Source organism: Oncorhynchus tshawytscha, unplaced genomic scaffold (genome assembly GCF_018296145.1).
Source record: "Oncorhynchus tshawytscha isolate Ot180627B unplaced genomic scaffold, Otsh_v2.0 Un_contig_5576_pilon_pilon, whole genome shotgun sequence".
Lineage (NCBI taxonomy): Eukaryota > Metazoa > Chordata > Actinopteri > Salmoniformes > Salmonidae > Oncorhynchus > Oncorhynchus tshawytscha.
The window spans coordinates 67,501-95,000 of record NW_024609138.1 but is presented as its reverse complement, the minus strand read 5'-3'; the positions used below and the strand labels follow the sequence as shown (position 1 = coordinate 95,000).

General features: G+C 46.7%; 1 protein-coding gene across 1 annotated transcript in view; it reads left to right on the top strand.

Moving 5' to 3' along the window:
• LOC112240592 (fibrillin-1-like) overlaps positions 1-27,500 on the top strand; it is a gene marked incomplete at its 5' end in the record, with an annotated part of 109,543 nt that overhangs the window by 16,891 nt on the left and 65,152 nt on the right. The window contains 15 exon segments of the mRNA XM_042314308.1: positions 2,335-2,457; positions 3,260-3,412; positions 5,937-5,990; positions 6,692-6,817; positions 7,230-7,355; positions 7,677-7,796; positions 7,972-8,109; positions 14,953-15,003; positions 16,193-16,318; positions 16,501-16,728; positions 21,174-21,299; positions 21,477-21,605; positions 23,122-23,247; positions 26,283-26,408; positions 26,698-26,820. Of these exon segments, the coding sequence (XP_042170242.1) occupies positions 2,335-2,457; positions 3,260-3,412; positions 5,937-5,990; positions 6,692-6,817; positions 7,230-7,355; positions 7,677-7,796; positions 7,972-8,109; positions 14,953-15,003; positions 16,193-16,318; positions 16,501-16,728; positions 21,174-21,299; positions 21,477-21,605; positions 23,122-23,247; positions 26,283-26,408; positions 26,698-26,820 (1,875 nt within the window).

Here is a 27,500-nt window from a genome sequence, read left to right as displayed (position 1 = left end):
AGTCAAATATTTTCACTCAATAATGTCAAGTACAGTTCAATAATGTCAAGTCCAGTTCAATAATGTCAAGTCCAGTTCAACAATGTCAAGTCCAGTTCAATGATGTCAAGTCCAGTTCAATAATGTCAAGTCCAGTTCATTAATGTCAAGTCCAGTTCATTAATGTCAAGTCCAGTTCAATAATGTCAAGTACAGTTCAATAATGTCAAGTACAGTTCAATAATGTCAAGCACAGTTCAATAATGTCAAGTCCAGTTCAATAATGTCAAGTACAGTTCAATAATGTCAAGCACAGTTCAATAATGTCAAGCACAGTTCAATAATGTCAAGTCCAGTTCAATAATGTCAAGTCCAGTTCAATAATGTCAAGCACAGTTCAATAATGTCAAGTCCAGTTCAATAATGTCAAGTACAGTTCAATAATGTCAAGTCCAGTTCAATAATGTCAAGTCCAGTTCAATAATGTCAAGTCCAGTTCAATAATGTCAAGTCCAGTTCATCTGTGGTAATTGAAGTTGTTTGAAGTGAAAGAATTATAGTAAATAAACAACCTTGACTCCTTTGACCAGATTGAGTCTAGAGAAGAGAAGTTACATGGACATTCAGAAGGATATTTTGTGGGTATAACTTGACAGTTGATATTGAGCTGGTTTCCCAGACCTTTGTTAGGCCTGCTTCTGGAATAAGTATGCTCAAAAGAAAATATACACTGAGTGTTACAAAACATTAAGAACACCTGCTCTTTCCATGACATAGACTGACCAGGTGAATCCAGGTGAAAGATATGATCCCTTACTGATGACACCTGTTAAACCCACTTCAATCAGTGTAGATAAAAGGGAGTATTAGGACTGAATATTATGAAGGTGTTCTTAATGTTTGGTAAACTCAGTGTACATTGACAACTAAATATTAGGAAGGTGTTCTTAATGTTTGGTAAACTCAGTGTACATTGACAACTAAATATTAGGAAGGTGTTCTTAATGTTTGGTAAACTCAGTGGTAAACTCAGTGTACATTGACAACTAAATATTAGGAAGGTGTTCTTAATGTTTGGTAAACTCAGTGTACATTGACAGTTATCTTTAGACAGTAATAGCCTTAATGTAGGTCTGGTAAACCGTATCATAGTGTTCCATTGTATCCTATCATAACCTTTGTTCCCCTGCTACCCCTACCCCCTTTCACCTGTCTCCCTTCCTGTCTCCCCCTGTTCTCCCTTCCTGTCTCCCCTGTTCTCCTCCTGTCTCCTCTGTTCTCCCCTCCTGTCTCCTCCGTTCTCCCCTCCTGTCTCCCCTGTTCTCCTCCTGTCTCCTCTGTTCTCCCCTCCTGTCTCCTCCGTTCTCCCCTCCTGTCTCCCCTGTTCTCCTCCCTGTCTCCTCTGTCTCCCTCTGTCTCCCCTCCTCCTGTCTCCTCTGTTCTCCCCTCCTGTCTCCCTGTTCTCCCTCTGTCTCCCCTGTTCTCCTCCTGTCTCCTCTGTTCTCCCCTCCTGTCTCCTCCGTTCTCCCCTCCTGTCTCCCCTGTTCTCCTCCTGTCTCCCCTGTTCTCCTCCTGTCTCCTCTGTTCTCCCCTCCTGTCTCCTCCTGTCTGTTCTCCCTCCTGTCTCCCCTGTTCTCCTCCTGTCTCCCCCGTTCTCCCTCCCCCTGTCTCCCTGTCTGTTCTCCTCCTGTCTCCCCTGTTCTCCTCCTGTCTCCCCTGTTCTCCCTCCTGTCTCCTCTGTTCTCCTCCTGTCTCCCCTCTGTTCTGTTCTCCTCCTGTCTCCCCTGTTCTCCCCTCCTGTCTCCCCTGTTCTCCTCCTGTCTCCCCTGTTCTCCTCCTGTCTCCCCTGTTCTCCCCCTCCTGTCTCCCCTGTTCTCCTCCTGTCTCCCTCCTCCTGTCTCTCCCTCCTGTCTCCCCTGTTCTCCTCCTGTCTCCCTGTTCTCCTCCTGTCTCCCTGTTCTCCTCCTGTCTCCCCTGTTCTCCTCCTGTCTCCTGTTCTCTGTTCTCCTCCTGTCTCCTCTGTTCTCCTCCTGTCTCCCCTGTTCTCCTCCCCTGTCTCCCCTGTTCTCCTCCTGTCTCCCCTGTTCTCCCTCCTGTCTCCTCTGTTCTCCTCCTGTCTCCCCTGTTCTCCTCCTGTCTCCCCTGTTCTCCTCCTGTCTCCCCTGTTCTCCTCCTGTCTCCCCTGTTCTCCTCCTGTCTCCCCTGTTCTCCTCCTGTCTCCTCTGTTCTCCTCCTGTCTCCCTGTTCTCCTCCTGTCTCCCCTGTTCTCCTCCTGTCTCCCCTGTTCTCCTCCTGTCTCCCCTGTTCTCCTCCTGTCTCCCTGTTCTCCTCCTGTCTCCTCTGTCTCTCTCCCAGACATTGATGAGTGTGAGACTCCAGGGATCTGTATGAACGGCCACTGTGTGAATACGGAGGGGTCCTTCAGGTGTGAGTGTATGGCTGGTCTGGCCGTGGGTCTGGATGGCCGCGTCTGTGTCGGTGAGTGTCTCCTCTCTAGAATCTAGAATCTGATCTATGATCAATCTATTATTGATTGATTGATTTGGTTTAATCAATCACAAATTCCCTTTTGGAACCCTTTTTTTCTAAGAGTGTGTGGTCATAGTATTGGTTTGGGACCATATTCCTGGTTTCACAATGTGAGTGGGCAGGCAGGAAGTGTACAGTTTGGGTCGACTGCATTCGTTCTGGATGATATCAGATCAGGGGAATACTGCAATCCCTTCGATACACAACCCTGTTTGTTTCACTGTTGTTTGTCTGAATGAGGGAACGGGAGGGAGGGAGGGAGGGGAGGGAGGGGAGGGAGGGAGGGAGGGAGGGGGAGGGAGGGGGAGGGAGGGAGGGAGGGAGGGAGGGGGGGGGGAGGGAGGGGGAGGGGAAGGAGTGAGAGAAACAAGAAGAGATAGATTCATAGGGGGAGGGAGGGGGAGGGGGTGGGAGGGAGGGGGAGGGGAGGGAGGAGGGGGGAGGGGAGGGAGGGAGGGGGAGTTTTCTCTATGGGGGGGGGGGGGAGGGAGGGGGAGGGGAGGGGGGGGGGGAGGGAGGGAGGGGGGAGGGAGGGAGGGAGGGGGGGGGGAGGGAGGGAGATGGGAGGGAGCGAGGGAGGGAGGGAGGGGGAGGGGGATGGGAGGGAGGGGGGAGGGGAGGGAGGGGGGGAGGGAGGGAGGGAGGGAGGGAGGGAGGGAGGGGGAGGGAGGGAGGGAGGGAGGGAGGGAGGGAGGGAGGGAGAGAAACAAGAAGAGATAGATTCATAGTTTTCTCTGTATCCTGATTCCAGACACACATATGCGCAGCACTTGTTATGGAGGATACAAGCGGGGACAGTGTGTGAAGCCATTCTTCGGAGCCGTGACCAAGTCAGAATGCTGCTGTGCCAGTGTGGAGTACGCCTTTGGAGAGTCCTGCCAACCATGCCCACCCCAAAACTCAGGTGCACACACACACACACATACACATGCACACACACACACACACACACACACACACACACACACACACACACACACACACACACACACACACACACACACACACACACATACACATGCACACACACACACAACTGGGTCTACATAGCCACCACTTATGCTGTTGTCCTGAGTGAAGTGGATGATGTGTTTTGGCATCCCAGCTAACGTTAGTAATACCAGCAGACCAGCTGATGTCCAACAGACAGAGCGATATGAGGGACACACACTCTTGAGGCATCAAGATGGAGTCTGCAGTTTGACATTCACTCTGTCTGAGTCATGATTACAGAGATTGATATTCACGGCTGTTCCGGCTATGACAAAGTAACAGTGTTACCATGCCCTGATGTTCTATGGTTGGTGACTATAAACCGTCCAACTCTTAATCTGATTCAATACACAGAAACAGGAGATGTTGTCTTCATCTGCTGTGGCCTGTAATCTCTGACTGTCTGACTGTCTGACTGTCTGACTCCAACACCACTCCTCTACTCCTCCACCTCCACCCCCACTCCTCCACCTCCACTCCTCCACCCCCCTCCACCTCCACTCCTCCACCTCCACCCCCACTCCTCCACCTGCACTCCTCCACCCCCACTCTTCCACCTCCATTCCTCCACCCCCACCCTCCACCCCCTCCACTCCTCCACCCCCACTCCTCCAACCTGCAACCTCCTCCACCCCCCTCTACCCCCCCCTCCACCCCACCCACCACCCCACCCCCCCCACCCCCACCCCCACCCTCCACCCCCTCCACCCCCACTCCTCCATTCTGCCACCCCCCCCCCCTCTCCTCCACCCCCACCCCCCCCACCCCCTCCACCCCCCACCCCTCCACCCTGCCACCCCCACTCCTCCCCCCCACTCCTTCACCCCCCCCCACTCCTCCACCCTGCCACCCCCTCCACTCCTCCACCCCCACTCCTCCATACTGCCACCCCCTCCACTCCACCCTCCACCCCCTCCCCCCTCCCCCCACCCTCCACCCTGCCACCCCCTCCACTCCCCCCCCCCCCTCCACCCTCCACTCCTCCACCCTCCACCCCCCCACCCTCCACCCTCCACCCCCACCCACCCTCCACCCCCCACTCCTCCACCCTGCCACCCCCCACCACTCCTCCACCCCCACCCCCCTCCACCCTCTCCACCCCCACTCCTCCACCCTGCCACCCCCTCCATACCCACCCCCTCCTCCACCCCTCCACCCTGTCACCCCCCCCTCCACCCTCACCCCCACTCCTCCACCCTGCCACCCCCTCCACTCCTCCACCCCCTCCACCCCCCCACTCCTCCACCCTGCCACCCCCTCCACTCCTCCACCCCCACTCCTCCATACTGCCACCCCCTCCACACCTCACCCCCACTCCTCCACCCTGCCACCCCCTCCACTCCACCCCCACTCCTCCACCCCCCACCCCCTCCACTCCTCCACCCCCACTCCCACCCTGCCACCCCCCTCCTCCTCCACCCCCCTCCACCCTCCACCCCCTCCCACCCCTCCACCCCCTCCTCCACCCCCCCTCCACCTCCACCCTGCCACCCCCCTCCACCCCCTCCTCCACCCCCCCTCCTCCACACTGCCACCCCCTCCACTCCTCCACCCCCACTCCTCCACCCTGCCACCCCCTCCACTCCTCCACCCCCACTCCTCCACACTGCCACCCCCTCCACTCCTCCACCCCCCTCCACCCCCTGCCACCCCCTCCACTCCTCCACCCCCACTCCTCCACCCTGCCACCCCCCACTCCACCCCACTCCTCCACCCCACCCCTCCACTCCTCCACCCCCACTCCTCCACCCTGCCACCCCCTCCACTCCCTCCACCCCCACCCTCCACCCTCCACCCTCCACCCTGCCACCCCCTCCACTCCTCCACCCCCCCCCTCCACTCCTCCACCCCCACTGCCACCCCACCCCCTCCACTCCTCCACCCCCACTCCTCCACCCTGCCACCCCCTCCACTCCACCACCCTCCACCCCCACCCCCTCCACCCTCCACCCCCACTCCCACCCCTGCCACCCCCTCCACTCCTCCACCCCCACTCCTCCACACTGCCACCCCTCCACTCCTCCACCCCCACTCCTCCACACTGCCACCCCTCCACTCCTCCACCTCGCCACACATAATAACACTACAACCAGTCATTTCTCATTAGCTCTTCCTGTTAAAGTCTGTATCAAAAGACGCCAAAGTTCCACCACAGTAAGGGTTCATTTCATATATATCCAGACCAAATGAGAAAGCATGGAAACGGATAATAACATGCTATGAAATGACTTGCTGTGAGATCTCTGGATGTTGGCAAATGGGATGTTTTCACAAAACGCTGTTATTTCGTTTAGTAGTTTCACTAACCCCTGTGTGTGTGTGTGTGTGTGTGTGTGTGTGTGTGTGTGTGTGTGTGGGTGGGTGGGTGGGTGGGTGGGTGGGTGGGTGGGTGGGTGGGTGTGGGTGTGTGTGTGTGTGTGGGGTGGGTTTTGCAGCTGAGTTCCTGGCCCTGTGTAGTAACGGCCCCGGCACCACCAGCGATGGCAGAGGTAACGATCAAAAACAGAAGGAACCTGGTGTGTCTCAATGAAATGTCTCTCTCCCAGATATTAACCTTGTGTGCCTGTGTGTTTGTGTGTATATCTCTCCCAGATATTAACCTTGTGTGCCTGTGTGTTTGTGTATATATCTCTCCCAGATATTAACCTTGTGTGCCTGTGTGTTTGTGTGTGTATCTCTCCCAGATATTAACCTTGTGTGCCTGTGTGTTTGTGTGTATATCTCTCCCAGATATTAACCTTGTGTGCCTGTGTGTTTGTGTGTATATCTCTCCCAGATATTAACCTTGTGTGCCTGTGTGTTTGTGTATGTATCTCTCCCAGATATTAACCTTGTGTGCCTGTGTGTTTGTGTGTATATCTCTCCCAGATATTAACCTTGTGTGCCTGTGTGTTTGTGTGTATATCTCTCCCAGATATTAACCTTGTGTGCCTGTGTGTTTGTGTATATATCTCTCCCAGATATTAACCTTGTGTGCCTGTGTGTTTGTGTGTATATCTCTCCCAGATATTAACCTTGTGTGCCTGTGTGTTTGTGTGTATATCTCTCCCAGATATTAACCTTGTGTGCCTGTGTGTTTGTGTGTATATCTCTCCCAGATATTAACCTTGTGTGCCTGTGTGTTTGTGTGTATATCTCTCCCAGATATTAACCTTGTGTGCCTGTGTGTTTGTGTGTTTATCTCTCCCAGATATCAATGAGTGTGCTCTGGACCCAGACATCTGTCAGAACGGTGTGTGTGAGAACATGCTGAGGACCTATAAGTGTAACTGTAACATGGGCTTTGAGGTGGACACCACTGGAAAACACTGTGTTGGTAAGTCCCATGATGTATCCTTAAAATGACTGGGTTATCCTAATGTTGCTATCCCTGTCTGTCTGTCTGTCTGTCTGTCTGTCTGTCTGTCTGTCTGTCTGTCTGTCTGTCTGTCTGTCTGTCTGTCTGTCTGTCTGTCTGTCTGTCTGTCTGTCTGTCTGTCTGTCTGTCTGTCTGTCTGTCTGTCTGTCTGTCTGTCTGTCTGTCTGTCTGTCTGTCTGTCTGTCTGTCTGTCTGTCTGTCTGTCTGTCTGTCTGTCTGTCTGTCTGTCTGTCTGTCTGTCTGTCTGTCTGTCTGAGTGTCTCTTGAGACATACTGTAGATTAATGTATTAACCCTAGAGATCGTATTAAATGAGTTCTAAGATATCATTCTGTGGTATTACCTCCGTCTGTGTATCTGTCTCCTCTCAGACATAGATGAGTGTGCAGTGAACAGGTTACTGTGTGACAACGGCCTGTGCAGGAACACTCCAGGTAGTTTCACCTGCCACTGTCCCACCGGCTTCCTGTTCCACGCTGAGACGGATGTCTGTGAAGGTGAGATACACTGGCCCAGACCAGTTACTGTCTGTCCGTCTGTCTGTCAGGGTTGGGTTTAATCACATTTAAAGTTCAGAGAATTGGAATTGGAATTTCAAGGTACTTCCGTAATTGTCTGGAATTGAAATGGAGTTGACCCCAGCCCTGCTGTCGGTCTGTCACACAGAAGACGTGTTAGAAGCTTGTCAGGAGTTGAAAGAAAGACGTGGTAACACATCTTCCTGTAGATATTGATTTGTGGATTACTTTCTCCTCTAATTCATATAGATGTGTGTGTGTTTCTTGTCGATATTGATGAATATGTGTTGTCTCCTGCAGACATTGATGAGTGTGAGTCGAAGCCGTGTGTGAACGGGGACTGTAAGAACAGCCCGGGGTCCTACGTGTGTCTCTGCTCAGCAGGCAGCACGCTGGACGCCTCTGGAACACAGTGTATAGGTACGTTAGTATAACAACCCCTGCTGTTTGTGTGTGTGTGTGTGTGTTTGTGAGAGGATGTTACTTTTGACCAGAGGATTAGGGGACTACTATCTGAGGGGCTAAAATGGCAGCTATGAAATGTTATGATGTGTATTAGTACAGTCCTCTGCCCTCCCTCTCCCTGTCCCTGTAGAGACCAGTAAAGGCACATGTTGGCTGAAGGTGATTAATGGACGCTGTGAGATCAACATCAACGGAGCCACTCTGAAATCCCACTGCTGCTCCACACTGGGAGAGGCCTGGGGAAGTCCCTGTGCCAAGTGTGAACCAGGTTAGTGGGAACCTACAGAACCATATAGAACCATATGGAACATCTATAATCTCTAGAACTTATAGAACCTATTTAACCTGTAGCCCTTCTCTGGGGAGAGGCCTGGGGAAGAACCTGTGCCTAGTGTGAACCAGGTGAGAATTACAACCTGTACTGAAGCTAGGTGAGAATTAGAACCTGTACTGAAGCTAGGTGAGAATTAGAACCTGTACTGTAGCTAAGTGAGAATTAGAACCTGTACTGTAGCTAGGTGAGAATTAGAACCTGTACTGTAGCTAAGTGAGAATTAGAACCTGTACTGTAGCTAGGTGAGAATTAGAACCTGTACTGTAACTAGTTGAGAATTAGAACCTGTACTGTAGCTAGGTGAGAATTAGAACCTGTACTGTAGCTAAGTGAGAATTAGAACCTGTACTGTAGCTAGGTGAGAATTAGAACCTGTACTATAGCTAGGTGAGAATTAGAACCTGTACTGAAGCTAGGTGAGAATTAGAACCTGTACTGTAGCTAGGTGAGAATTACAACCTGTACTGTAGCTAGGTGAGAATTACAACCTGTACTGTAGCTAGGTGAGAATTAGAACCTGTACTGTAGCTAGGTGAGAATTAGAACCTGTACTGTAGCTAGGAGAGAATTAGAACCTGTATTGTAGCTAGGTAGAATTACAACCTGTACTGTAGCTAGGTAGAATTACAAACTGTACTGTAGCTAGGTGAGGGTTAGAACCTGTACTGTAACTAGGTGAGAATTACAACCTGTACTGTCGCTAGGTAGAATTACAACCTCATCTGTAGCTAGGTGAGAATTAGAACCTATACTGTAACTAGGTGAGAATTAGAACATGTACTGTAGCTAGGTGAGGGTTAGAACCTGTAACTAACCTGTACTGTAGCTAGGTGAGAATTAGAACCTGTACTGTAGCTAGCTGTACTGTAGCTAGGTGAGAATTAGAACCTGTACTGTAACTAGGTGAGGGTTAGAACCTGTACTGTAGCTAGGTGAGAATTAGAACCTGTACTGTAGCTAGGTGAGGGTTAGAACCTGTACTGTAGCTAGGTGAGAATTAGAACCTGTACTGTAGCTAGGTGAGAATTAGAACCTGTACTGTAACTAGATGAGGGTTAGAACCTGTACTGTAATTAGGTGAGGGTTAGAACCTGTACTGTAGCTAGGTGAGAATTAGAACCTGTACTGTAGCTAGGTGAGAATTAGAACCTGTACTGTAACTAGGTGAGGGTTAGAACCTGTACTGTAGCTAGGTGAGAATTAGAACCTGTACTGTAACTAGGTGAGAATTAGAACCTGTACTGTAGCTAGGTGAGAATTAGAACCTGTACTGTAGCTAGGTGAGAATTAGAGCCTGTACTGTAACTAGGTGAGAATTAGAACCTGTACTGTAGCTAGGTGAGAATTATAACCTGTACTGGAGCTAGGTGAGGGTTAGAAGCTGTACTGTAGCTAGGTGATAATTAGAACCTGTACTGTAGCTAGGTGAGAATTAGAACCTGTACTGTAGCTAGGTGAGCGTTAGAACCTGTATTGTAGCTAGGTGAGAATTAGAACCTGTACTGTAGCTAGGTGAGGGTTAGAACCTGTATTGTAGCTAGGTGAGAATTAGAACCTGTACTGTAGCTAGGTGAGGGTTAGAACCTGTACTGTAGCTAGGTGAGAATTAGAACCTGTACTGTAGCTAGGTGAGGGTTAAAACCAGTACTGTAACTAGGTGAGGGTTAGAACCTGTACTGTAGCTAGGTGAGAATTAGAACCTGTACTGTAGCTAGGTGAGGGTTAGAACCTGTACTGTAGCTAGGTGAGAATTAGAACCTGTACTGTAGCTAGGTGAGAATTAGAGCCTGTACTGTAACTAGGTGAGAATTAGAACCTGTACTGTAGCTAGGTGAGGGTTAGAACCTGTACTGTAACTAGGTGAGAATTAGAGCCTGTACTGTAACTAGGTGAGAATTAGAACCTGTACTGTAGCTAGGTGAGAATTAGAACCTGTACTGTAGCTAGGTGATAATTAGAACCTGTACTGTAGCTAGGTGAGGGTTAGAACCTGTACTGTAGCTAGGTGAGAATTAGAACCTGTACTGTAGCTAGGTGAGAATTAGAGCCTGTACTGTAACTAGGTGAGAATTAGAACCTGTACTGTAGCTAGGTGAGGGTTGAACCTGTACTGTAGCTAGGTGAAAATTAGAACCTGTACTGTAGCTAGGTGAGAATTAGAACCTGTACTGTAACTAGATGAGGGTTAGAACCTGTACTGTAATTAGGTGAGGGTTAGAACCTGTACTGTAGCTAGGTGAGAATTAGAACCTGTACTGTAGCTAGGTGAGAATTAGAACCTGTACTGTAACTAGGTGAGGGTTAGAACCTGTACTGTAGCTAGGTGAGAATTAGAACCTGTACTGTAACTAGGTGAGAATTAGAACCTGTACTGTAGCTAGGTGAGAATTAGAACCTGTACTGTAGCTAGATGAGGGTTAGAACCTGTACTGTAACTAGGTGAGAATTAGAGCCTGTACTGTAACTAGGTGAGAATTAGAACCTGTACTGTAGCTAGGTGAGAATTAGAACCTGTACTGTAGCTAGGTGAGAATTAGAACCTGTACTGTAGCTAGGTCAGAATTAGAGCCTGTACTGTAACTAGGTGAGAATTAGAACCTGTACTGTAGCTAGATGAGGGTTAGAACCTGTACTGTAACTAGGTGAGAATTAGAGCCTGTACTGTAACTAGGTGAGAATTAGAACCTGTACTGTAGCTAGGTGAGAATTAGAACCTGTACTGTAGCTAGGTGATAATTAGAACCTGTACTGTAGCTAGGTGAGGGTTAGAACCTGTACTGTAGCTAGGTGAGAATTAGAACCTCTACTGTAGCTAGATGAGAATTAGAACCTGTACTGTAGCTAGGTGATAATTAGAACCTGTACTGTAGCTAGGTGAGGGTTAGAACCTGTACTGTAGCTAGGTGAGAATTAGAACCTGTACTGTAGCTAGGTGAGAATTAGAGCCTGTACTGTAACTAGGTGAGAATTAGAACCTGTACTGTAGCTAGGTGAGGGTTAGAACCTGTACTGTAACTAGATGAGAATTAGAGCCTGTACTGTAACTAGGTGAGAATTATAACCTGTACTGTAACTAGGTGAGGGTTAGAAGCTGTACTGTCACTAGTTGTGAATTAGAACCTGTACTGTAACTAGGTGAGGGTTAGAACCTGTATTGTAGCTAGGTGAGAATTAGAACCTGTACTGTAACTAGGTGAGAATTAGAACCTGTACTGTAACTAGGTGAGGGTTAGAGCCTGTACTGTAACTAGGTGAGAATTAGAACCTGTACTGTAGCTAGGTGAGAATTAGAACCTGTACTGTAGCTAGGTGAGAATTAGAGCCTGTACTGTAACTAGGTGAGAATTAGAACCTGTACTGTAGCTAGGTGAGAATTATAACCTGTACTGGAGCTAGGTGAGGGTTAGAACCTGTATTGTAGCTAGGTGAGAATTAGAACCTGTACTGTAGCTAGGTGAGGGTTAGAACCTGTATTGTAGCTAGGTGAGAATTAGAACCTGTACTGTAGCTAGGTGAGGGTTAGAAGCTGTAATGTAGCTAGGTGAGGGTTAGAACCTGTACTGTAGCTAGGTGAGGGTTAGAACCTGTACTGTAGCTAGGTGAGGGTTAGAACCTGTACTGTAACTAGGTGAGGGTTAGAACCTGTACTGTAGCTAGGTGAGGGTTAGAACCTGTACTGTAGCTAGGTGAGAATTAGAACCTGTACTGTAGCTAGGTGAGGGTTAGAACCTGTACTGTAGCTAGGTGAGGGTTAGAACCTGTACTGTAGCTAGGTGAGAATTAGAACCTGTACTGTAGCTAGGTGAGGGTTAGAAGCTGTAATGTAGCTAGGTGATAATTAGAGCCTGTACTGTAACTAGGTGAGAATTAGAACCTGTACTGTAGCTAGGTGAGAATTATAACCTGTACTGGAGCTAGGTGAGGGTAGAACCTGTACTGTAGCTAGGTGATAATTAGAACCTGTACTGTAGCTAGGTGAGAATTAGAACCTGTACTGTAGCTAGGTGAGCGTTAGAACCTGTATGTAGCTAGGTGAGAATTAGAACCTGTACTGTAGCTAGGTGAGGGTTAGAACCTGTACTGTAGCTAGGTGAGAATTAGAACCTGTACTGTAGCTAGGTGAGGGTTAGAACCTGTACTGTAGCTAGGTGAGAATTAGAACCTGTACTGTAGCTAGGTGAGGGTTAAAACCAGTACTGTAACTAGGTGAGGGTTAGAACCTGTACTGTAGCTAGGTGAGAATTAGAACCTGTACTGTAGCTAGGTGAGGGTTAGAACCTGTACTGTAGCTAGGTGAGAATTAGAACCTGTACTGTAGCTAGGTGAGAATTAGAGCCTGTACTGTAACTAGGTGAGAATTAGAACCTGTACTGTAGCTAGGTGAGGGTTAGAACCTGTACTGTAACTAGGTGAGAATTAGAGCCTGTACTGTAACTAGGTGAGAATTAGAACCTGTACTGTAGCTAGGTGAGAATTAGAACCTGTACTGTAGCTAGGTGATAATTAGAACCTGTACTGTAGCTAGGTGAGGGTTAGAACCTGTACTGTAGCTAGGTGAGAATTAGAACCTGTACTGTAGCTAGGTGAGAATTAGAGCCTGTACTGTAACTAGGTGAGAATTAGAACCTGTACTGTAGCTAGGTGAGGGTTAGAACCTGTACTGTAGCTAGGTGAAAATTAGAACCTGTACTGTAGCTAGGTGAGAATTAGAACCTGTACTGTAACTAGATGAGGGTTAGAACCTGTACTGTAATTAGGTGAGGGTTAGAACCTGTACTGTAGCTAGGTGAGAATTAGAACCTGTACTGTAGCTAGGTGAGAATTAGAACCTGTACTGTAACTAGGTGAGGGTTAGAACCTGTACTGTAGCTAGGTGAGAATTAGAACCTGTACTGTAACTAGGTGAGAATTAGAACCTGTACTGTAGCTAGGTGAGAATTAGAACCTGTACTGTAGCTAGATGAGGGTTAGAACCTGTACTGTAACTAGGTGAGAATTAGAGCCTGTACTGTAACTAGGTGAGAATTAGAACCTGTACTGTAGCTAGGTGAGAATTAGAACCTGTACTGTAGCTAGGTGAGAATGAACCTGTACTGTAGCTAGGTCAGAATTAGAGCCTGTACTGTAACTAGGTGAGAATTAGAACCTGTACTGTAGCTAGGTGAGGTTAGAGACCTGTACTGTAACTAGGTGAGAATTAGAACCTGTACTGTAGCTAGGTGAGAATTAGAACCTGTACTGTAGCTAGGTGATAATTAGAACCTGTACTGTGAGGGTTAGAACCTACTGTAGCTAGGTGAGAATTAGAACCTCTACTGTGTACTGTAGCTAGGTGATAATTAGAACCTGTACTGTAGCTAGGTGAGGGTTAGAACCTGTACTGTAGCTAGGTGAGAATTAGAACCTGTACTGTAGCTAGGTGAGAATTAGAGCCTGTACTGTAACTAGGTGAGAATTAGAACCTGTACTGTAGCTAGGTGAGGGTTAGAACCTGTACTGTAACTAGGTGAGAATTAGAGCCTGTACTGTAACTAGGTGAGAAATATAACCTGTACTGTAACTAGGTGAGGGTTAGAAGCTGTACTGTCACTAGTTGAGAATTAGAACCTGTACTGTAACTAGGTGAGGGTTAGAACCTGTATTGTAGCTAGGTGAGAATTAGAACCTGTACTGTAACTAGGTGAGAATTAGAACCTGTACTGCAACTAGGTGAGGGTTAGAGCCTGTACTGTAACTAGGTGAGAATTAGAACCTGTACTGTAGCTAGGTGAGAATTAGAACCTGTACTGTAGCTAGGTGAGAATTAGAGCCTGTACTGTAACTAGGTGAGAATTAGAACCTGTACTGTAGCTAGGTGAGAATTATAACCTGTACTGGAGCTAGGTGAGGGTTAGAACCTGTATTGTAGCTAGGTGAGAATTAGAACCTGTACTGTAGCTAGGTGAGGGTTAGAACCTGTATTGTAAGGTGAGAATTAGAACCTGTACTGTAGCTAGGTGAGGGTTAGAAGCTGTAATGAGCTAGGTGAGGGTTAGAACCTGTACTGTAGCTAGGTGAGGGTTAGAACCTTAGAACCTGTACTGTAACTAGGTGAGGGTTAGAACCTGTACTGTAGCTAGGTGAGGGTTAGAACCTGTACTGTAGCTAGGTGAGAATTAGAACCTGTACTGTAGCTAGGTGAGGGTTAGAACCTGTACTGTAGCTAGGTGAGGGTTAGAACCTTACTGAACCTGTACTGGAGCTAGGTGAGGGTTAGAAGCTGTAATGTAGCTAGGTGATAATTAGAACCTGTACTGTAGCTAGGTGAGAATTAGAACCTGTACTGTAGCTAGGTGAGGGTTAGAACCTTAGAACCTGTACTGTAGCTAGGTGAGGGTTAGAACCTGTACTGTAACTAGATAATTAGAGAATTAGCTAGGTAGAATTACAACCTGTACTGTAGCTAGGTGAGAATTAGAACCTGTACTGTAACTAGGCGATAATTAGAACCTGTACTGTAGCTAGGTAGAATTACAACCTGTACTGTAGCTTGGTAGAATTACAACCTGTACTGTAGCTAGGTAGAATTACAACCTGTACTGTAGCTAGGTAGAATTACAACCTGTACTGTAGCTAGGCCTCTGTACCAAGTGTGAATGATCCTATAACTGGGTCCAGGAGTTTTTCCCGGTCAGGTCATGACCAGATCTATTACACATGAAAGCCTTTAGGTCAGGGTCTCACAGAATGTGGAGGTATTTTAATATGGCTTGTTCTCTCTTCCTCCTTCTCTTTCAGATCATTTCTGCACTAAGGGTTATGCTAGAGTCAGAGGGACCATTTGTGAAGGTAATGACACCTGGAGAAGGACTCCGACAAGACTCATCTTTCACTTAGCAAATACACATATTCCCTCAAATCCAGTGTTGGATTTCAAAAACGGGTTATAATGCAGTTTTTTGCATTGATTGTTTGCGTTGGCATGTATCAAATGACACTTTATTTACACAGCACATTTCAGACATGGAATGGAACACTGTTCTTCACAAGACAAAACAAATAACAAACTATGAAAATAAAAACAGAAATATTTCCCACACAGCAAACCTAAGAGGATAAACAACTAAAGAAGAACAATAGAAACTAAAAAGCACCCTAAGGAATAGCAAAGCTAAAAACGTGTGTTTTAAAAAGGATGTCTACAGGTTCGGCTCTCCTCAGGTTCTCTGGCAGGCTAATCCAGAGGCTGGGGGATAATAACTAAATGCTGCCTCTCCATGCCTCTTGGTCCTAGGCTTTGGGATAGTTAAAAGGCCTCTGCCAAAGAACCTGAGGGACCTACTGGGTACATAACTTAAAAGCATGTCTGACATGTATTGGGGTGTACAATCGTGGATTGATTTATAAACCAATAGAAGAATCTTAAAATTAATTATATTACTCACAGGCAGCCAGTGCAGAGACCTTAAAACCGGTGTAATGTGTGTTCTCCGTCTGGTCTTGGTCAGTAGCCGTGCTGCAGCATTCTGTATGTTTTGCAGTTGACCAATGGCTTTCTTGGGTAGACCAGAAAGGAGAGCATTACAGTAGTCAAGCCTGCTTGTAATAAAAGCATGGATGAGTCTCTGTATCAGCCTGAGAGAGAAACGACGGCATCTTGTCAATGTTCCTCAGGTGGTATAAAGCTATTTTGGTCACCTTCCCAGTGTGTGATTCGAAATTGAGTTCAGAATCTAAAATAACCCCTAGATTTTTTACCTGGTGTTTCTAATTGCCTTGTTGGATAAAGTATATAGAGCTCAAAACATTCATAAATGCAATGGCCTTGGAGTCAGTCTCTTTGTCAACATGAATATTAAAGTCACCCAACGCAATGATTTTATCATAGTTCTCATGGACAATAAATAGTTCTGTTAGTTGACTTAACGTTGTATTATTCTGTTGTTGATAACAGGCTCTAGTATGTGTGTCTGTTGTGTTTCTAGTGTTGTGTTGTTGTTAATGGAGTCTAGGTTGTGTGTTCTCTCTCCACCTGTAGATGTTAATGAGTGTGAGGTGTTTCCGGGGGTGTGTATCAATGGGAAGTGTGTGAACACCGTGGGTTCCTTCATCTGCCAGTGTCCCTCTGGGATGACCGTCGACGCCACCGGACGAACATGTATAGGTGGGTACTGTAGTCCACAAGCACTACACTAATGGGTACTGTAGTCCATTACACTGTTGTGTACTCCACAAGAATTATAAGATTCAAAATGGGGTCATTGCCTTTCATTTCCGGATGTACTACATTTTTTAAAACTGATTTTGCGTTATGGTGTTTTGTTATCGTATGTTTCCCCCCTCCAGACCTGCGTACAGAGCAGTGTTATCTGAGCCACGAGGATGAGCGTTGTGGAGCCCCTATCCAGGGTCGTCACCGTGTGGACGCGTGCTGCTGCTCGGTGGGTGTGGCCTGGGGCCCGGAATGTGACGAGTGTCCGGAGAAAGGCTCTCAGGAGTACAGCCAGCTCTGTCCCAGGGGACCCGGCTTCGCAAACAGAGGAGACTTCATTAATGGACGGCCCTTCCTCAAAGGTTGGCCGGATACGTTCCATTTCAAACCTAGTCCCTTCCCCTACCTTCTATATTCCTTCAGGTCCTTCCTCAAGGGGGCATACAATGCACATAGTACAGGTAGCCATTTTGATTACCTGTTCAGGAGTCTTATGGCTTGGGGGTATAAACTGTTGAGTAGACAGAACAGTCTATGACTGGGGTAGATGGGGTCTTTGACTATTTCTAGGGCCTTCCTCTGACACCACCTGGTGTAGAGGTCCTGGATGGCAGGCAGTTTAGCACCAGTGATGTACTGGGCCGTACGCACTATCCTCTGTAGTGCCTTGCGGTCAGAGGCCGAGCAATTGCCGTACCAGGCAGTGATGCAACCAGTTGCAGCTGTAGAACCTTTTGAGGATCTCAGGACCCATGCCAAATCTTTTTAGTTTCCTGAGAGGGAATAGGCTTTGTTATGCCCTCTTCACGACTGTCTTGGTGTATTTGGACCATGTTAGTTTGTTGTTGATGTGGACACCAAGGAACTTGAAGCTCTCAACCTGCTCCACTAGAGTCTCGTTGATGAGAACGGGGGCGTGCTCGGTCCTCCTTTTCCTGTAGTCCACAATCATCTCCTTAGTCTTGGTTACGTTGAGGGATAGGTTGTTATTCTGGCACCACCCGGCCAGTTCTCTGACCTCCTCCCTATAGGCTGTCTCGTCGTTGTTGGTGATCAGGCCTACCACTGTTGTGTCATCTGCAAACTTAATGATGGTGTTGGAGTCGTGCCTTGCCATACAGTCGTGGGTGAACAGGGAGTACAGGAGGGGACTGAGCACGCACCCTTGGAGAGCTCCAGTGTTGAGGATCAGTGTGGCAGATGTGTTGCTACCTTCCCTCACCACCTGGGGGCGGCCCGTCAGGAAGTCCAGGATCCAGTTGCAGAGGGAGGTGTTTAGTCCCAGGACTCTTAGCTTAGTGATGAGCTTTGAGGGTACTTTAGTGTTGAACACTGAGCTGTAGTCAATGAATAGCATTCTCACATAGGTGTTCCTTTTGTCCAGGTGGGAAAGGGCAGTGTGGAGTGCAATAGAGATTGCATCATCTGTGGATCTGTTTGGGCGGTATGCAAATTGGAGTGGGTCTAGGGTTTCTGGGATAATGGTGTTGATGTGAGCCATTACCAGCCTTTCAAAGCACTTGGCTACGGACATGAGTGCTACGGGTCTGTAGTCATTTAGGCATGTTGCCTTTGTGTTCTTGGGCACAGGGACTATGGTGGTCTGCTTGAACATGTTGGTATTACAGACTCAGTCAGGGACATGTTGAAAATGTCAGTGAAGACACCTGCCAGTTGGTCAGCACATGCCCAGAGCACACGTCCTGGTAATCCATCTGGCTTGATAGAGCGTGATCACACAGTCGTCCGGAACAGCTGATGCTCTCATGCATGCCTCAGTGTTGCTTGCCTCGAAGCGAGCATAGACGTGATTTAGCTCGTCTGGTAGGTTCGTGTCACTGGGCAGCTCGCGGCTGTGCTTCCCTTTGTAGTCTGTAGTAGTTTGCAAGCCCTGCCACATAAGACGAGCGTCGGAGCCGGTGTAGTATGATTAAATCTTAGCCCTGTATTGACGCTTTGCCTATTTGATGGTTCGTCGCAGGGCATTTCTTGTAAGCTTCCGGGTTAGAGTCCCGCACCTTAAAAGCGGCAGCTCTACCCTTTAGCTCAGTGCGAAAGGGTAGAGCGAAGGTTGCCTGTAATCCATGGCTTCTGGTTGGGGTATGTACGTACAGTCACTGGGGACGACATCCTCGATGCACTTATTGATAAAGCCAGTGACTGATGTGGAGCACTCCTCAATGCCATCGGAAGAATCCCGGAACATGTTCCAGTCTGTGATAGCAAAACAGTCGTGTAGTTTAGCATCTGCTTCATCTGACCACTTTTTTATAGACCGAGTCACTGGTGCTTCCTGCTTTAATTTTTGCTTGTAAGCAGGAATCAGGGGGATAGAGTTGTGGTCGGATTTACCAAATGGAGGGCAAGGGAGAGCTTTGTATGTGTCTCTGTGTGTGGAGTACAGGTGATCTGGAATTGTTTTCCCTCTGGTTGCACATTTAACATGTTGATGGAAATTTGGTAGAAGTGATTTCAGTTTCTCTGCATTAAAGTCTCCGGCCACTAGGAGCGCCGCCTCTGGGTGAATGGTTTCCTGTTTGCTTATTTCCTTATACAGCTGACTGAGTGTGGTCTTAGTGCCAGCATCTGTCTGTTGTGGTAAATAGACATCCACAAAAAGTATAGCTGAAAACTCTCTAGGCAAGTAGTGTGGCCTGCAATTTATCACAATATACTCTACTTCAGGCGAGCAAAATCTAGGGGAAATGACAACAAAATAACAGGTGAACAAACTCAAAAACCTGCTGTAACCCCTCTCTCTCTCTCTCTCTCTCTCTCTCTCTCTCTCTCTCTCTCTCTCTCTCTCTCTCTCTCTCTCTCTCTCTCTCTCTCTCTCTCTCTCTCTCTCTCTCTCTCTCTCTCTCTCTCTCTCCCTCTCTCTCTCCTCTCTCTCTCTCTCTCCCTCTCTCTCTCTCTCTCTCTCTCTCTCTCTCTCTCTCTCTCTCTCTCTCTCTCTCTCTCTCTCTCTCTCTCTCTCTCTCTCTCTCTCTCTCTCTCTCTCTCTCTCTCTCTCTCTCTCTCTCTCTCAGTTCTATTCCCTCACTCTCTCTCTCTCTCTCTCTCTCTCCCTCTCTCTCTCTCTCTCTCTCTCTCTCTCTCTCTCTCTCTCTCTCTCTCCCTCTCTCTCTCCCTCTCTCTCTCTCTCTCTCTCTCTCTCTCTCTCTCTCTCTCTGTCTCCCTCTCTCTCTCTCTCTCTCTCTCTCTCTCCTCTCTCTCTCTCTCTCTCTCTCTCTCTCTCTCTCTCTCTCTCTGTCTCTCTCTCTCTCTCTCTCTCTCTGTCTCCTCTCTCTCTCTCTCTCTCTGTCTCTCTCTCTCTCTCTCTCTGTCTCTCTCTCTCTCTCTCTCTCTCTCTCTCTCTCTCTCTCTCTCTCTCTCTCTCTGTCTCCCTCTCTCTCTCTCTCTCTCTCTCTCTCTCTCTCTCTCTCTCTCTCTCTCTCTCTCTCTCTCTCTCTCTCTCTCTCTCTCTCTCTCTCTCTCCTTATCTCTCTCTCTCTCTCTCTCTCTCTCTCTCTCTGAGGTAGAGTGAGGTAGACAAAAGTGAGGTAGACAAAAATTAACAGTAAACATTACACATACAGAAGTTTCAAAACAGTAAAGACATTACAAATGTCATATTATATATATATATACAGTGTTCTAACAATGTACAAATGGCTAAAGGACACAAGATAAAATAAATAAGCATAAATATGGGTTGTATTTACAATGGTGTTTGTTCTTCACTGGTTGCCCTTTTCTCGTGGCAACAGGTCACAAATCTACCTCTCTCTCTCTCTCTCTTGCTGCTGTGATGGCACACTGTGGAATTTCACCCAGTAGATATGGGAGTTTTTCAAAATTGGATTTGTTTTCAAATTCTTTGTGGATCTGTGTAATCTGAGGGAAATATGTCTCTCTAATATGGTCATACATTGGGCAGGAGGTTAGGAAGTGCAGCTCAGTTTCCACCTCATTTTGTGGGCAGTGAGCACATAGCCTGTCTTCTCTTGAGAGCCATGTCTGCCTACGGCGGCCTTTCTCAATAGCAAGGCTATGCTCACTGAGTCTGTACATAGTCAGGGCTTTCCTTAATTTTGGGTCAGTCACAGTGGTCAGGTATTCTGCCGCTGTGTACTCTCTGTGTAGGGCCAAATAGCATTCTAGTTTGCTCTGTTTTTTTGTTAATTCTTTCCAATGTGTTAAGTAGTTATCTTTTTGTTTTCTCATGATTTGGTTGGGTCTAATTGTGCTGCTGTCCTGGGGCTCTGTAGTAACAGAGCCCCAGGACCAGCTCTGTCTTAGGGACTCTTCTCCAGGTTCATCTCTCTGTAGGTGATGGCTTTGTTATGGAAGGTTTGTGAATCGCTTCCTTTTAGGTGGTTGTAGAATTTAACAGCTCTTTTCTGGATTTTGATAATTAGTGGGTATCGGCCTAATTCTGCTCTGCATGCATTATTTGGTGTTCTACGTTGTACACGGAGGATATTTTTGCAGAATTCTGCGTGCAGAGTCTCAATTTGGTGTTTGTCCCATTTTGTGAAGTCTTTGTGAAGTCTCTCTCTCTCTCTCTCTCTCTCTCTCTCTCTCTCTCTCTCTGTCTCTCTCTCTCTCTCTCTCTCTCTCTCTCTCTCTGTCTCCCTCTCTCTCTCTCTCTCTCTCTCTCTCTCTCTCTCTCTCTCAATTCGATTCAAATGGCTTTATTGCGATGGGAAACATATGTTTACATTGCCGAAGCAAGTAAAATATATAATAAGTCCTTCTCTCTCTCTATTTTTCTCTCTGTCTCTCTCTCTATCCCTCCATCCCTCCTTACCTCCCTCTTTCTTAGATATAAACGAGTGTAAGATGATCCACAGCTTGTGCTCCAATGGGAAGTGTAGGAACACCATCGGTAGTTTCCGTTGTCGCTGTGACAACGGCTTCTCTCTGGACTCTGATGAGAGGAACTGTACAGGTCAGTCTACAGCTCATACAGAGCATACATCTAGAGCTCCGTCTAAAACTTTCAGACACACAAGATAGTGTATGTCAAAACAGCGCGTCAGAAATACTACATTACTCACAATGCAATGTCTCTTAATGTGTTTTTGGAAACTAACTGTGATGTGTGTGTGGGTGTTTCTCCTTCCAGACATCGACGAATGCCGTATCTCTCCAGACCTGTGTGGTCAGGGCACGTGTGTGAACACAGGTGGGGACTTCCAGTGCGAATGTTTTGAAGGTTACGAGAGCGGCTTCATGATGATGAAAAACTGCATGGGTGAGTAGAGGACCTAAACACACCTGAACATACCTGGACACACTTGCACACACCTGCACACACCTGGACACACCTTAACACACCTGGATACACCTTAACACACCTGGACACACCTGCATACACCTGGACACACCTGGATACACCTTAACACACTTGCACACACATTAACACACCTGGATACACCTTAACACACCTGCACACACCTGGATACACCTGCACACACCTGGATACACCTTAACACACCTGCACACACCTTAACACACCTGCACACACCTGGATACACCTTAACACACCTGCACACACCTGGACACACCTGCACACACCTTAACACACCTGCACACACCTGGACACAACTGAACATACCTTAACACAGCTGGACACACCTGGACAGACCTGAACACACCGGAACACAACCGAACACACCTGGACACATCTGGACAGAGCTGAACACATCTGGACACATCTGGACAGAGCTGAACACATCTGGACACATTTGGACAGAGCTGAACACATGGACACATCTGGACAGAGCTGAACACATCTGGACACATCTGGACAGCTGTCCCATCCCAGTACTAGATTATACCTCTATCAGTACTGTATTGTGGAGTACATGACAGATGAAAACATATTCAGTCTATAATAACATAATAACACATAAGGAAACTCCATCTCCATAGTAACTCCATCTCCATAGTAATTCCATCTCCATAGTAACTCCTTCTCCATAGTAACTCTGCCACAGGCCCTTAAAACGCTCTATGAAGTGGATCAGGGGAGGGGAGTCCTGCCATGCTGACATCCTGTTACAGACCCAGTACTCAAGCACCGTGTGTGTGTGTGTGTGTGTGTGTGTGTGTGCGTGCGTGCGTGTGTGTGTAAGTGTGTGTGTGTGTGTGTGTGCGTGTGTGTGTAAGTGTGTGTGTGTGCGTGTGTGTGTGTGTGTGTGTGTGTGTGTGTGTGTGTGTGCGTGCGTGCGTGCGTGTGTGTGTGTGTGTGTGTGCGTGCGTGCGTGCGTGTGTGTAAGGAAGAGAGGGTGATTCGCTCCCCAGGCCTGTGCTGTGTGCTTGTTACAGCCTTTATGGGAATACCAGCCATACATTTAGACCACGCTCAGATCACTCCCTATACTCTCAACCCACAGTACCATTCTCTGGATAATTGTATTTTACTGCTTGATTTACACACACACACACTCCAGCATCCAGACGGTTTTATATGCAATTACTGGTCATAATGTCCTGACATCTGTGAAAATGTTTCATGTTCCATGGTTTATTTCTCTATTTATGAATGTAATAGCCATGGCTTGGCTTTGAACACATTCCTGACTGAGTGAAATCATATTTATTATTCCCACTAAGTAGTAATGAGTACAGATGAGAAAATATGGATAAATAGTCTGACGTATGTGACTCTCGCTCTCTCTTTGTCTTTCTTTCTTTCTTTCTTTCTGTCTATGTGTGTGTGTGTGTGTGTGTTTGTCTCTCTCTCACTCTGTGTTCTCTCCTCCCAGACATTGATGAGTGTGAGCGGAACCCTCTGCTGTGTCGCGGTGGTGAGTGTGTGAACAACGAGGGCAGCTTCCAGTGTTTGTGTCCCGACGGACACGAGATTGCCCCCGACGGATCCGCCTGTCTCGGTGAGTGATGAGGTCATCAGTGTGAGACCCTTTTTTGGTTCCAGGTAGAACCCTTTTGGTTTCGGGTGAAACCCTTTCAACCAGGGACAGCTGAAGAACCCGAAAGCCTTTTATTAAGAGTGTCGGCTGCCTTAAAACTAGGACACATCAATGAAATAGTGTGGTGACTGAGAGAACTTGAGTTGATTTAATGGCAACAAATACAAAAAGAAAATGTTCTATTTGTGTGCAGATTTTCCCATTGACAGCGGTATAATCCTATCAGAATGTCCCTGGGGTTATATCATTTTAAACAGCACACAGATTTTCCCATTGACAGCGGTATAATCCTATCAGAATGTCCCTGGGGTTATATCATTTTAAACAGCACACAGATTTTCCCATTGACAGCGGTATAATCCTATCAGAATGTCCCTGGGGTTATATCATTTTAAACAGCACACAGATTTTCCCATTGACAGCGGTATAATCCTATCAGAATGTCCCTGGGGTTATATCATTTTAAACAGCACACAGATTTTCCCATTGACAGCGGTATAATCCTATCAGAATGTCCCTGGGGTTATATCATTTTAAACAGCACACAGATTTTCCCATTGACAGCGGTATAATCCTATCAGAATGTCCCTGGGGTTATATCATTTTAAACAGCACACAGATTTTCCCATTGACAGCGGTATAATCCTATCAGAATGTCCCTGGGGTTATATCATTTTAAACAGATTTTCCCACACAGATTTTCCCATTGACAGCGGTATAATCCTATCAGAATGTCCCTGGGGTTATATCATTTTAAACAGCATATCATTTTAAACAGATTTTCCCATTGACAGCGGTATAATCCTATCAGAATGTCCCTGGGGTTATATCATTTTAAACAGCACACAGATTTTCCCATTGACAGCGGTATAATCCTATCAGAATGTCCCTGGGGTTATATCATTTTAAACAGCACACAGATTTTCCCATTGACAGCGGTATAATCCTATCAGAATGTCCCTGGGGTTATATCATTTTAAACAGCACACAGATTTTCCCATTGACAGCGGTATAATCCTATCAGAATGTCCCTGGGGTTATATCATTTTAAACAGCACACAGATTTTCCCATTGACAGCGGTATAATCCTATCAGAATGTCCCTGGGGTTATATCATTTTAAACAGCACACAGATTTTCCCATTGACAGCGGTATAATCCTATCAGAATGTCCCTGGGGTTATATCATTTTAAACAGCACACCCAGATTTTATCCCCTGGGGTTATATCATTTTAAACAGACAGATTTTCCCATTGACAGTATAATCCTATCAGAATGTCCCTGGGGTTATATCATTTTAAACAGCACACAGATTTTTCCATTGACAGAATGTCCCTGGTTTTCCCATTGACAGCGGTATAATCCTATCAGAATGTCCCTGGGGTTATATCATTTTAAACAGCACACAGATTTTCCCATTGAAGCGGTATAATCCTATCAGAATGTCCCTGGGGTTATATCATTTTAAACAGCACACAGATTTTCCCATTGACAGCGGTATAATCCTATCAGAATGTCCCTGGGGTTATATCATTTTAAACAGCACACAGATTTTCCCATTGACAGCGGTATAATCCTATCAGAATGTCCCTGGGGTTATATCATTTTAAACAGCACACAGATTTTCCCATTGACAGCGGTATAATCCTATCAGAATGTCCCTGGGGTTATATCATTTTAAACAGCACACAGATTTTCCCATTGACAGCGGTATAATCCTATCAGAATGTCCCTGGGGTTATATCATTTTAAACAGCACACAGATTTTCCCATTGACAGCGGTATAATCCTATCAGAATGTCCCTGGGGTTATATCATTTTAAACAGCACATCCGCTTTGAACAGGAATACCGGGATGCCCGGTAATTTCTTGACATTTTCTCAGGAAGAAAAATGTGTAGATTCTCTGGAAAATATGAAACCCTAGTGTGTGTGTGTGTCTCGGTGTGTGGGCTACATGGCTGGATGTGTATATGAATCTATGGGATGTATTGTGGTGATAGATGGCTGATAGCTAGGTATGTAGAGTGGGACTGGTTCTATGACCTTCTGGACCACTTCACATTATACAGACATGCTTTGGAGACTAGCTTCTTCAATGACTGCACTGGAATGGACTGATGGCTTGCTATGATTGGAGTGTGTGTGTGCGAGCATGCGTGCGTTTGTGCGTGTTTGTGTGTGTGCACGTGCATGTGTGTGCGAGTTGATCACTCATCCTTACCCATCTTGCCTCTGGTTGTGTTTTGTAGCTGATTTAGAATGGGAAGTCTCTAGGAGTAAATGAGGAGGAGGATCTATTGATTTAGAAAGGGAAGTCTCTAGGAGTAAATGAGGAGGAGGATCTATTGATTTAGAAAGGGAAGTCTCTAGGAGTAAATGAGGAGGAGGATCTATTGATTTAGAAAGGGAAGTCTCTAGGAGTAAATGAGGAGGATGATCTATTGATTTAGAAAGGGAAGTCTCTAGGAGTAAATGAGGAGGAGGATCTATTGATTTAGAAAGGGAAGTCTCTAGGAGTAAAGGAGGAGGATGATCTATTGATTTAGAAAGGGAAGTCTCTAGGAGTAAATGAGGAGGATGATCTATTGATTTAGAAAGGGAAGTCTCTAGGAGTAAATGAGGAGGATGATCTATTGATTTAGAAAGGGAAGTCTCTAGGGGTAAAGGAGGAGGACGATCTATTGATTTAGAAAGGGAAGTCTCTAGGGGTAAATGAGGAGGATGATCTGTTGTCCAACAGCTTCACAATCATCTCCACATGTAGAGACAAGATGGAGCAACTGTGTTTAGTGGTGGGGTTGTTTTTAATGGCCTGTTTAATGGTGTGTGTGTGTGTGTGTGTGTGTGTGTGTGTGTGTGTGTGTGTGTGTGTGTGTGTGTGTGTGTGTGTGTGTGTGTGTGTGTGTGTGTGTGTGTGTGTGTGTGTGTGTGTGTGTGTGTGTGTGTGTGTGTGTGTGTGTGTGTGTGTGTGCCTACGTGTGTGTGTTCCACAGATATTAACGAGTGTGAACTGAGTGAGAAGCTGTGTCGGAACGGTCAGTGTGTGAATATGATTGGACGTTACCAGTGTTCCTGTGATACTGGATATAAATCCACGGAGGACAGACTGGCCTGTGTCGGTAAGATAACTCTGTTCCAACAACTACACTGTTAGTTCTCTATTATTCAACTAGTATTGTGATTTGTCTGCGTCCTTCAAACAGGAAAGGGGTGTTGATATAGTACTATTTGTTTTTCTGTCATATGAACCAGTGTCTGTAGCCATGGCGACCAAATCCTTCAGACTTAAATGACAGAAATGCTTGATGTGTAGGATAGGAAGAGTTATGAGCATGTCACAAGTTATGTTTCAGTCTTATGATGTGTGTGTAGTAACATGTATGTGTGTTCATTCCCTCCTGCATGCAGACATTGATGAGTGTACGATCCAGAATGGAGGTTGTGAGACATTCTGTACCAACTCAGAGGGGAGCTATGAGTGCAGCTGTCGTTCTGGATACGCCCTGATGCCAGACCTCAGGACCTGCACTGGTCAGTAGGACTGTTAGATGATCTCTCTCTCTCTCTCTCTCTTGTGTCTCAGTCTCTCTCTCTGTCAGTCTATGTCTCTCTGTCCTCCACCCCGACTTCAACCCAACCTGAGTCTGTTTGTCTATTTGTTCACCAGGAGCCAGGGAGAGCCCTATAACACTTAAATACACTGTGTTTCTAGACAGAGAGACATAGACGTCCTACCTCCAGACAGGGCCTTGTGAGGGGACTGGGAATAATTTCCTTTGATATCAGTCTCATCCCTCTCAACACATGACTCCCATTGGCTCTGTTACCAGGGAGAGGTACAACAGCCCAAATCATACAAAATGGTACAATAAATTGAAACACAGAAGCACATTGTTGACTAATCTTACCATTTCCACATGTTTTCTCCTGTTTACTGTTGGTTGCCAGGTGAGCAGCTATGCAAATGTCTTTCCTCAGCTGGTATGAATGTGAACTGGTCTATGTTCAGCAGACTGTCTGTCTACAGTTCTGTCCTTCTCTGTCCTTACAGACATATGTGTGTCTGTCCTTCTCTGTCCTTACAGACATATGTGTGTCTGTCCTTCTCTGTCCTTACAGACATATGTGTGTCTGTCCTTCTCTGTCCTTACAGACATATGTGTGTCTGTCCTTCTCTGTCCTTACAGACATATGTGTGTCTGTCCTTCTCT